At 40.1% G+C, this 12,952-nt stretch overlaps 1 protein-coding gene across 1 annotated transcript in view; it reads left to right on the top strand.

The window, feature by feature from the left end:
* Positions 1-12,952, top strand: part of DPYD (dihydropyrimidine dehydrogenase) — a 587,465-nt gene that overhangs the window by 164,661 nt on the left and 409,852 nt on the right. The window contains exon 7 of the mRNA XM_036272711.1: positions 3,745-3,826. Within this exon, the coding sequence (XP_036128604.1) occupies positions 3,745-3,826 (82 nt within the window). The remainder of the gene's footprint in view (positions 1-3,744; positions 3,827-12,952) is intronic.

Here is a 12,952-nt window from a genome sequence, read left to right as displayed (position 1 = left end):
ATTTTCTAGGAGGACAGATTTCCCTGGATTAATGAACAAACAGTATACTTTTAAAATTCTCTTCTGATTTATTTTCTTTCCTTCACCTTTGAATCTTCCCAGTACCTAGGGATAGTGTAAAGCGTTTAATCGGTCTCCTTTGGACCCTGCCATGGTAGAGGCATTACATGTTGCTGTTCCAAGATTATAAATACTGACACTGGAATTCAGCCGGAATTACAACCTCAGTACTTCTCTGTTAATTTATCTTCTTACTTACAGATGTCTCTCATTTTCTTGTACCTTCAAAGTGGCTAAAAAAGATTAAATTAGCTTTGTATTTGAAATCAATTGCTTAAAGAGGCGATGACAGCTTTTATCTCTCCTCTCCCTTTTCATCCCAATAGATTCTTTTATCCCTGGTAAATTGAGATCCCAGCTACTTTTTACAAAATCACTAGGGTTGGTGAAAGAGACCCAGGACTTAATCCCTATTGTATTGAACATACTGATTGATTATTTTTGATGCTCTGACAACTTTATAAAATAATCACTAGTTTTGCTTTCCCCCAACTGTGGATTCTTTTTCTAAGGGCATGAGTTTAAAAGCGTTAAAGAGTTTGATATTATAATGACAAAGATAAAGATGGTGTTGGCAGGCTTTAAGTATTCATGCATACGTGTACTTTCTGATTTTGTCCTTTACTTATAAAAACCATTGCCCATAAGTTATGACACGGTGTCAGGTAGGGTACGGCAGTGTTTTTATATGTCTGCTGAATTTCACATTACTTGGCAAGAAGGAGGAATGAGGTTTAAGTGAAATTGTTACAGCGATAGGGAATATTTCGAGAACATGCGTTTCCAGTGCGGTGCCTGTGCGGGAAGAAGAGGAAGCAGAGCTGTGTCAGCGTGAGAGCGGTGCTCAGGAAGGGCGGCAGGGGACTGTCACAGGCCCATCTCGTTCCCTGGAAGACACGTGTGTAAAGAAACATGAGTATTCTTTATCCGTGTTATTGGCATGCTGTTGACTGTACTAACAGATATACGGCTGCATTAAGAAAAATTTCTTTCAAAACTTTAAATTGTTAGAAGAGCACAGATAGAAGAATGAAAGTGTTTTTTTTTTTTTCTTTTTTTTTTATTCCTCACCCGAGGATATTTTTCTATTTATCATTAGAGTACGAGGTGGGGGGGGGGGGATATCCACGTGAGAGGGCCACATCCAGGGGCTGCCCCCCACATGACCCCACCAGGGCCGGGGATGAACCACAACCTAGGTACATGCCCTTGACCCGCAACCGACTGGTCCACGGGCTGCTGCTCTGACCGCTCAGTACCCTGCCAGGGCTGAAAGAGTTTCTGGAAGCAGGACGCACTTGGGAAGGGAGCAGTCCGATCAGACCCCAGCTCTGTCCTCCCTCCCTCGCCATGCAGTTGTGAGGGGAATCTCACTTACTGCCATGGCTCCCAGGACCCCTGTGGGAGCATTGTTTAAAATCTCCATCTGGCCTGGCCTCTCTGTCCCCTTCAACATTTAGATCCTGGACGTCTCTACATAGGTCACCCTACCAATTCGCTCCTCCTCCGGAGGTGCGCCCCCGGCGGGCGTCGCTGGAATTGCCGCAGGCGGGAAGACTGCGCTCTGCACGCACGCATGCGCGCTCCACCCCCCCACCCTCCAAACCCCCGCCCCCGGGCACAGCTTGTATTTGTGAACTTGGGAAAAAGTTCTCACACTATCTCGGATGCCTGTGACGTCTCACCCTTATACCACTGCAGGAACCTCCACCTGGTTCTTTTTACTTTTCAAATTCATTTTCCTTGTAGTTTTCAGATCTGAGTATATCACTCTTTACTTGAAATCTCTTTGTAACTTCCTATAACCTAAGAGAGAAGACTGGGCTTGACTCAGAACGCCTTCTATGACTTGATATGTACCTATCTTTTCCCCACCCTCCCTTCCTTTCTTCCTTCTTTCTGTCCTTCCTTCAGTATTTATTGATTTCCTACAATGGCTGCTCACATCTCAGGCACTAGAGCTACAAGAGTGGACAAATCAAAGTCCCTGTTCTCAAGGGGCTTACACTCTAGTGACGGGGAGGCAGACACAAAACCAAACACAGAATATGTCAAGGAATGATACATGCACTGTGGAGAGGGTGTGTTAAAAGTCAGCAGTGTCCTGGTTGTCCCTTGTATATTTGGAGTCTGGAGTCCATTATTTCTTCTTTTTTTAAAATCCTCCCCTGAGTGGGAGGGAGAGAAAGAGAAACATCGATGTGAGAGAGACACAATGATTGGCTGCCTCCACATGACCCTGACCAGGGCTGGGGACCAAATGGCGTCTGAGGTACTGCCCTTTACTGGAATTGAACCTGTGACTCTTTGGTCCACAGGCTGATGCTCTGACCACTGAACAAAACTGGGCAAGGCTCATTCTTTCTTTATTATTCATTTATTTTTGTTATAGCTGTTTCTCCTTTTTTCCCCATTGACACCCTCCTCCCAATCCCGCACCCCCCAGCATTGTTGTCATTATTTCTTTTTTAACATGCTTATCCTCTAGTCTGTACAATAAAGTTACTTACAATAAGAATCATATAATATTCAGTAATAATAGTTACTTTGAATCATTCCTTTGGAGCAAAGTAAATTCAATATTAAATATATAGTTTACACTGTTTCGCTATTTTAAACTTTAAGCAAATTAAAACGTGTAGTTGCACAAGATTACAGAATTGAAGTAACTCATATTGCTTCATATGCTACCATTGTATCAGTTCCAAATCCACTGTTTCAGCATTGGCTACGGAGCACCACAGGGGTTGGATGGGTGCTGCCTACCGGACTGGAATGAGCAATGCTCAATCTCCCTGCGCCCGTGGACACTCTGACTGGGGTTTTTCACGTTAACGTCCTCGTAGAACTCAGTGTTTTTTAAATAATGGGTGATAAAAGTGGAATCATTTAATACTTATAAGCATACTACTAAAATTCTGTAGCAGCCATAGCAATTATTCAGAATTTAGATCTACCAAAGATTTATTGGGGGGTGAGGGTGAACCATGTTTAGAATAGCACTGACATTGTTTAGAGCTATGAGCTGATGGTGATCATACAAAAATACAAAATGGGCTTATTCTAGTCATTTTTGTAACTGTTTTAAAATAGTCTTAAAACAATACATTTCTCATTGCCTGATCCTGGACTTGGTATGACACTGATGAAGATTGGAGTATGATGGTGGAGTTTGGGGCTTAACTCATACAAGGCAGTTGTCTGAGGACCAGTGTTGGGGTACAGAACTGAAGTTTTGTTTGGGGTATGATAAATCTGAGATACCTGTTAGTCATCCAAGTGAGTATAAAGGCCCTGAATTTAGGTCGAATGATAGTCAACATTATCTGTACTTTCAATGAATTTTTGGTATTTAAGATTGCGTTTACTTAGGAATTTCTTATATAATTATTAGTAGATAATAAACTTAATAGTTTTAGAAATACTTTTGACCAGTTGTCTACTTATTAGTTTTCCATTGTTCACATTTATTTTCACATCAGTTTCTACTCTTTCTGCTGTAGTCCATAGAGTAGTTTATCATGCATATGAAAATGTGATGTCCTCATTAACTTCATATTATGTGATATGAAAATACCCTTAGACAAGATACTTCATCCTTTAATATTGATCAGACAGACATGTTGCATTTTTAAGACTGGTGATTTTTCAACAAATGCTTTTTTTTTTTTTTTTTTTTTTTAGTACTTCTGAAATCCCTCAGTTCCGGCTGCCGTATGACGTAGTAAATTTTGAGATTGAGCTTATGAAGGACCTTGGTGTGAAGGTAAATGAAAGACAAAATGCATGCTTATTGTTCAAAGAAAAAGGAGTGAGCTCCACAGTAGAGATTAACAGCAAAATGTCACACATTTTAGGAAAGAACAATTAAAAGCTACAGCAGGCAGAAGCAGAAAGAGGCTTCTCCATGCTTGGGGCATTTGTCTGTCTGCTGTCTGAATGCCACAAGCCTGGAAAAGGGCAGTCGATAGTTCTCATCTGGCACGCCTGCATGTGATTAATTGTCTGTAAGAAACAAATTCCTCGATTGCTTTAGGGGTTCAGTGCAGTGGATAGAAGGATTTGGGTTCTTTAATCACATTTTTTGTGTGCAAGTCGTGTGTGCTCTAAAACATTCGTATTTCACAATATGGAGCATAATTTGTTATAGGGGTTCATTGTGTTTATCATATGCATCATGTCAGCTGTGTTAATGTGATAATCCTTTCTCGACACGAGTAATAGATCGGTGGGGCGGAAAGCCACAGCTTTGTATGTACCATGCAAAACGCGTGTTGTGGTGTTCTTCTAACGATGGTCAAACAGTTGGTACCCTGTACTTTTAGAATATAGCTTTAGACCTTCTTATTCTTTTCTATTATTCAAGGGTATTATACTCTGGCTCTTCCTTCAAGCAGATTGCTATTTTCTTTGTTTCAAAACGTTAATTTTCTATAATAGATCTAACACAGATTAATAAAGTGCTGTGATTTACATAACACTCTGCAAGCACCTGGAAGTTATGTTGAAAAGTGAACAAACTACTCATGGCTCTTGTATTTAGAAATACAAAATAATTACTAAAAAGGGAAATACTGACGACGACATACTGTGCTTTAACGCCTTTAGTTCATTTTATGTGGCAAAGGTTCAGTGACGAAACATTTACACATAATCACTAAACAATACACCTATCACACGAGCACAACTGTATGAAAACTTCGTATTCAAAACACGATATAAGGATGCATATTTGCTTTTTTAAAATATATTTTGAGAAGTTCTTTAAGTATCCTCTGTTTTAAATACAAGTTAATAACCAAAATCTCATTATATAAGCAAATGATTATTTATTGAGACTGCAAACTAATATATTAAGTGTCAGAGAATGAAGATTAATCAGAAATTGATGTAATATATCTTATAAGTAATTATAAAATTGCATTCAACTTTTGCAGTCCCGGATGTATTGCATAAATGAGGGCATACACATGGCTCTTAGGTAACTCTTCAAAAGGCCTGGCCCGTGTGCTGAGTGTCCGAAAACATCCATTTCAGCCACCGCCAGGCCGCTTTCCAGTTGCATAGTCAGATAACCTAGTCGAAGTCGATCTCGCTAGTTTGGTCAATATCTGTTCACAGGTAAAAGTATGCTTCTACCATTTGGGTAAAATATAAACTTATCTGCTTATATATGCAGAAACTATCTCTGGGAAGAGAAGAATCTGATAGCATGAGATTCTTTGGGAAGGTGTGGGAAGGATTGATCACCTTTTTGTACATTTGAATTTTAAACCCAGTAAGTTTACTATATTATCAAGAAATTAGGACATAAATTGAAGAGGAGGTTCATACTACCTTGTCCATTTCTAGTAAGATGAGAAGGAGAGAAAGAATTCAGCCGTGTGAACAGTAAGCTGTCTGTGCGGTGCTGAGGACAAAGGGCGGTGAGATATTTCCCGCCTCTGAGAACCCGCATCTGTGGCTGAGATGCAGCAGCTTTCTGATTGGCTTTAGCTCCACACGAGAGGATGCGTTTTAAAAAGCACTGTACGCCTGGCCGGTTTGGCTCAGCGGTTGGAGTGCTGGCCTGCGGTCCCGAGAGACCCGGTTCTGTTCCCGCTAAGGGCATGTACCTCGGTTGCTGTTTGTCCCCGGCCCTGGTTGGTCGTGCGGGTGGCAGCCACTCGATGTGTCCCTATCACATCCATGTGTCTCTCTCTCTCCCTCCCACTCTATCTGAACAGAGGATGGAAAAATGTCCTGGGGTGAGGATAAAATAAATAAATAAATAAATAAAATAAAAAATGAAAAGCACTGTGCGCTCCTTGCCTCCTCCTCATCCCCAGACTCTCCCCATGCTGCCCCGTCTGCACCTCTCAGTCAGCGTTGCTTATCTCGAACTCAGAGCAGCCTTCTGGCAAAGAAGTGAACGGTGCTCCAGGTTTATGCTGGTTAACTCCTGGCAGAACACGGCCCATTCCCGTATGTATGTGTATATGTATGTATGTATGGACATGCGTACATGTGTGTATGTGTTTGCTTCTGTGGTCTAGCCTTATCTTGGTTATTATTCAAGTTTTCTTTATTTTCTCTTATTAATGGGTTTGTTTCATTTATTCAACAAACAATCATTGAGAACTTCACTTTCGCCAAGTCGTGAGCTAAGGGCTAGTCTAGAACTATTCATCTTTTGAACACCAGCCCTGTGTTCTTGGCAGTTTAATGAGCACATCTATCATCCAAATAATGTAAACTCATCATATCCCAAACCAAGTTTAATCCATGACCTTCACTTCCAACTATATTCTGTAGCTAAATTTCCTATTGAATAATTTCAATTTATTTCATATCTAATAGCTTGATAGATTGATTCTTGTTAATACTAAGATGAATTTTCCAAGTCACATATTGTGTCACAAGAAAATAATGAGAATGGTATCTGCTCTATTTGTACATTATGTATGATTTTTCTTCCACTATTTCTTTGACTGGAATTTCTAGTATGTTTTAAAAGAGTAATAATATATGGCATCTTTTCTATTTTATGAGATAATATTTTTAGTCATATCGAATAAATATTTTATTTTTCTATACTTAGAATATTAAAATTTTATTTAGTTTCTTTTATATTGATGGAGAAAGGGTGTTAAATTTTTTAATTGCCCTTTTAAAAACCTTATGTTCAGTTACTATATTGAATTGTATTTACCTTTGCAGGCTGGACCATATCCATTTTGCCTGATATCTTATTATATCTATACATATAGAACTAGATTTGTTTCGTTAGCATTCTTAAAAATTTCCCCTTGCACTCATTTACTGATGAAACACATATTAAAACTGGAAATAGAGCAGGGAATAGTAAAATACTGTTTCTCTCCTTTTAGTTCCAAATTCATCAAAAGCCTGTTTTTGTTTGCCTTCTTGTTGTTTATGATCTCCATGGGTTTATGTAATAGAATTACGCTAGCCTGATAAAAAATAAACTCCCCAGCATTCAATTACTTTATATCATTCATAAGAATATAGTCTTGAGATTTATCTTCTTTGTTAAATTTAAGGATTTTGTTGTGACCTCAAAGCCTTTTTATAAGAACTTTGACCTTTTCTTTTTCCATAAGGTTGTTAATCTTTTCACCTGTTTTATTCTCACAACTATTTGGCCAATATATATATTCCTAAGAACAAATTCTGTTTCATTCAGAATTCAGAATTAATTAGCATGGATTTAAACATGTCATTCCAGTATACAATGAAAATACCTCACCTGTACCTGTGATAATATTTGGTTTTGTGTTTCTAAGTTTATCAATTATTTTCTTAACTTTTGTTCTTGATAGTGGTAGTGGTTTCTGAGTTAATGTATTTAAAAAACAAAACAAAACACACAGCTCTCAGAATTTTATGTTTCCTTATTCACTAATTGCTGAGTTTATCTTTATTAATTCTTTTCCTCTGCTGTCCTTACAATGTATTTGTTATTTTTTTAACCTCTTGAGTTTTTACTTAATTTTTGTTTTTCTAGGTTGAATAATAAAACCATTTAAAATAATTAATTTCTCTCTGAACCTTGTCATGATCTATAAGTTCTCATTCTTCTTATTATTTTTCTTGAGTAATTGTAGTTCTGGTTTTCCCCTTTACACAGAGTTGTTTAGGATAATACTTTTACTTGCTTCTGCATTCTTATGTAACATTTAAATTTTTATTTTTTTATTCTACAAATCAGAGAGATGTACAATTTTTAATCTATCATGTATACTCTCAAGTGATTTCACACCAAAGGATCGTTTCTAATGAAATAAAACTATTTTTTCATTAGAAGAGTTTACCTCTTAGCTGTAATATTTTCATAAAATCTCTTGATTTCATCATAAAAATTTAATATAGAACCCTGCAAATTATTTTAACTGTAGGTGGACTTAATAGTTGTGCCAGATGATGTTAGTAATCTTTAGATTAAATGCTCTCTTTTGGTTTGGTTTGCAATTCAGAATAGATTATATGAATATTCGTGTTTCATAGTATTTATAATATTTCTAATAGCTTAAATTTTTAAAACTAAAAATGTAAATCTGCAAAAAGATCTCGAATTTTTTTACATATGTTTAAAACATGTATTTTTGCCATTTATCAAAATAGTTTGATAAAATTTGTTTTGACCCAATTTGTAATTGGGCATTTCCTGTGTTTCATGATTTGAGCAAAAATACCTAACCGGAAAAAGTGTTTTCATTTAGGAGGGGAGATGGCGGCGGGCAGGACGGGAGGGAGGGTGAGTGTGACAGAGTGAGCGAGTGTGTGAGAGAGTGTGAGTGGACGTGAAGGTGGACGACCAAACCCGAGCAGTGCAGAGCCGCGGAGCAGAAGGTCCCTGTGCTGTGGGCAGAGCAGCGGGCTACGCGGTGAGCAGCACTTTAGGGTGCTTCTCCCTGCACTGTGGGGAAGTCCCACCATTTTGGAAGATCCCAGGTCTTCCCTGGGAGGAGGCAGTGGGAGTGTCTGGGGCCCAGCAACCTGAGCCCACCAGCATACCTGGCACCATCGGACCAGTGGACACTCTGTGTCAACACAGACCAGTGCACAGTAGTGGAGCTCCCAAGGTGCCGGTCACGGAAGCTACAAACAGCTCAGAGCCCAGCACCATCCCCCATAGTAGCAACCCGATCACAGTCGAGATATACCCCCAGCAACAGAGGCTGGGGAGCAGACATCCATCCCCAGGCAACACAAGCACAGACCAGCAGCTGAGACCCATCCTCAAAAACTACAGCAAAAGCTGAGCAGGAGTTTAGCCCCACCGGGCAGCAGCACTCCCCAGCCACCAGCAGTGGGACCTGGGGCTCCACAAAGGCCTGTGCAGTTCAGTAGCTCACAAGAGCAGTGGGAAGCTGGAGCCCCAGATAGACTGGTGTGATCCAGCTGCCTACCCACGGGAACTGCAGAGTGTGGGGGCACAGGAGAGGCCTGTGAGACCCAGCAGCAACTGTGCCATCCAGTTACCCGTGGGGCCTGTGGGGTTGCTGAAGCACCAGAGAGACCTGTGCAACCCAACAGAGACTGTGTGATCTAGTTACCCCCCAGGACCTGCAGGATGCAGAAGCACAATAGAGGCCAATGCAACCCAACAGGGACTGTGACATTCAATACCCGCAGGACCTGTGGGGTGCTAAAGCACCAGAGAGGACTGTGCTACACAGCAGGGACTGAGCGATCTGGTTACCCACTGGGCTTGTGGGGTGCTGAAGCACCAGAGAGGCCTGCATGACCCAGCAGGGACTGTGCCATCCAGTTACCCACAGGACCTGTAGGGTGCTGAAGCACCACAGAAGCCTGTGTGACCCAGAAGCCCATAAGATAGGCATAGAGCCAGGTCCCCAAAGGGACTGTGAGATCCAGTTACCCTCCAGACCTGAAGGGTGGCGGGGGGCACCAGATAGGCCTGTGTGACCCAGCTGTGCACAAGATCAGCATAGAGGATGTGAAAATGGAGGCAGAGTGAATAGAAGGCACACAGACAATCTCCCAGGACCAAACGGGAATTACAACTAAAATAAAGACAAATCCTCGGAAAAAGCAACAACAAAGCAACAGGACAGAACCATATAACCAGGGACACTGGTAGGATCTGCGGAGGCACGAGAGGGTATGGGCTGGGAGCCCACGAACAGCAGCAGTCTTAGCTGTGAGCAGCACCCTTGGGGAATAGAAACCAAGCCCACTCCACAGTGCAGAGAGCCTAGACAGAGTGCTAAAATAGCCACAGCCACTCACCTGGGAGCTATAGCAGAGGGAGGGCAGACTGGGCTGGAACACTGTGGGGATACCCGGGATTTGGAGGGCACTCAGAGTTTTTGCTGAGTTGCGGCCAAAAAACAACTGTGGCCAGTGTGCTCCTTCCCTGAGCTGTGGGGAAAAGCAGCAGATCACACCCTCGGAGATTCAGCCTTTCCCAGGTGAGGCAAAGAAATAAAAATCGAGGCTCATTAACAACCAGCATCTATCCCACGCTCTGGAAATACTCTTATGCAGAACACCAGGGATACATTCTAAGGCACTGAGTAACTGAGACTACTAGCCACCAGGAAGAAGCTAGAGGATAACTGAACCTTTCCTGGGCTTGAGAATCTACCCAGGAAAGTAAGACTTGACAGTGGTGTTTAACGTGGAACCACCCAGGCTCATCCGAACCGAATAGAGGGAGCCACAAACAGCAGAACACCAACACCCACAGGGAAAATTTGGCAGGCTCCAAAAAACCCAATGAGATAGCCAAAATGGTGAAACAAAGAAACAAACCCCAAATGAAAGAACAAGAGAACTCTATAGAAGATGAGATCAATGAAATGCAGCTAAGCAAATTATCAAAGGTAGAGTTCAGAACCATGATCTTGAAGAAGCTCAACAGCATGAGTAAGGACATCAGCACCATGAGTAAAGATATGGAAACATTGAAAACCAACCAAGTGGAAATGAAGAATAACATAACAGAAATTAAGAACACATTGGAAGGACTAACCAACAGAGTAGAGGAAGCTGAGTACTGGATCAGTGAATTAGAAGACAGGGTAGAAAAAAATCAACAAATCAAAAAACCAAAAGGAAAAAATGATTAAAAAATAGGAAGATAGCTTAAGAAAACTGTGGGACAACTGGAAATGTAATGACATTGGCATCATAGGAATCCCTGAAGAGAAAGAAAATGGGCAAGGGTTAGAGAATATATTTGAAGAAATAGTGACAGAAATCTTTCCTAACTTGGTGAAGGAAGAAGGCATTCAATTTCAAGAAGCACAGAGAGCCTCAATTAAGAAGAACCCAAACAGGCCCACACCAAGACACATAGTAATTAAAATGCCAAAAATTAAAGTCAAGGAGAGAATCCTAAGGGCAGCAAGAGATAAACAACAGGTTACCTACAAAGGAAACCCATTACGGCTGTCAGCTGACTTCTCAACAGAAACACTATAGGCCAGAAGCGAATGGCTTGAAATAATCAAGGTCATGAAAAGAATGATCTGAATTCAAGACTACTCTATCTAGCAAGGCTATCATTCAAAATAGAAGGTGAAATAAAGAGCTTCCCAGAAAAAAAAAAAAAAAAAAAGACTAAGAGATATAGTAACACCAAACCAGCCCTGCCAGAAATGTTGAAAGAACTGCTGTAATTAGTAGAAGAAATAAGGAAAAGAAATAGAACCACACTAAACAAAAATGGCAATGAAGTACATATCAGTTATCATCTTAAATGTGAGTGGTTTGAATGCTCTGATAAAAAGACACAGAGTAGCTGGCTGGATAAGAAAGCATGACTCACATATATGTTGTTTACAAGAGACCCACCTCACAACAAAAGACTCACATAGGTTGAAAGTGAAGGGATGGAAAAAAATCTTCCAAGCAAACAGAAAGGAAAAAAACATTGGGGTAGCAATACTCATATCTGATAAAGTAGATTTCAAACTGAAGGCCATGATAGAGACAAAGAAGGCCACTACATAATATTGAAAGGATCTATCCAACAGGAAGGTATAACCTTGGTAAACTTATATGCACCCAATATAGGAACACCAACATATATTGAAAATCTTTTGGAGGACTTCAAAGGAGAAAATGACAGCAATATAATCATAGTAGGGGAATTCAACACCCCGCTGACATCACTGGATAGATCTTCTGGACAAAAAATTAACAAGGAAACACAGACTCTAAATGAAGCGCTAGATCAAATGTATTTCATAGATATCTACAGAGAATTACACCACAAAACTGCAGAATTCACATTCTTCTCAAGCGCCATGGGACATTCTCAAAGATAGACCACATGTTAGAACACAAACTAAGTCTCTGCAAGTTCAAGAAGATTGAAATTATATCAAGCATCTTCTCAGACCACAATGGCATGAAACTAGAAATCAACTGCAACAACAACATGCAGAGGCATTTGAAAACATGGAGGCTAAATAGCATGTTATTGAACAAAAAATGGGTTACCATGGAGATCAAGGAAGAAATTTAAAAATTCCTGGAAACCAATGAAAATGAACACACAACAACACAAAACCTACGAGATACAGTGAAAGCAGTTCTGAGAGGGAAGTTCATAGCACTACAGGCCTACCTCAAGAAGCAAGAAAAATTTCTAACAGAATATCTAACCTCACAACTTAAAGAACTACAGAGCAAACAAAAAGAAAATCTCAGAGCAAGTAGAAGGAAGGAAATAGTCAAGATCAGAACAGAAATACATAACATGGAGACCAAAAAAATAATTCAAAGGATCAATGAAAAAAAGAGCTGGTTCTTTGTAAAGTAAACAAGATTTATGGACCGTTAGCTAGTCTCACCAAGAAACAAAGAGAGAGAACCCAAATACACAAAATCAGAAATGAAAGAGGAGAAATAATAACTGACACCAAAGAAATACAACGGATTGTGAACAAATATTATGAACAATTATATGGCAACAAATTCTATAATCTAAGCAAAACAGACCAGTTTCTAGAAACACATAGTCTCCCAGAACTGAACCGGGAAGAGATAGAAAACTTGAACAGACCAATAACAACAAAAGAAATTGAAGATGTAATCAAGATGCTCCCAGCAAACAAAAGCCCAGGCCTGGACGTCTTCACAGGGGAATTTTACTGAACATTCAAAGAAGAACTAATACCCATTCTCCTCAAACTATTTCAAAAAATTCAAGAAGAAAGAAGACTTCCAAACTCATTTTATGAGCCCAGCATAATTCTAATTCCAAAACCAGGAAAAGACACTACTGGGAAAGAAAACTACAGACCAATATCCCTGGTGAATATAGATGCCAAAATCGTGAACAAAATACTAGGAAATTGGATTCAGCAATACATCAAGAAAATTATTCACCATGACCAAGAGGGATTCATTTAAG

The sequence above is a fragment of the Molossus molossus genome, unplaced genomic scaffold, assembly GCF_014108415.1.
Source record: "Molossus molossus isolate mMolMol1 unplaced genomic scaffold, mMolMol1.p scaffold_m16_p_20, whole genome shotgun sequence".
NCBI lineage: Eukaryota > Metazoa > Chordata > Mammalia > Chiroptera > Molossidae > Molossus > Molossus molossus.
The sequence above is the reverse complement of the archived record's forward strand: the minus strand, read 5'-3'. Positions and strand labels throughout refer to the sequence as shown.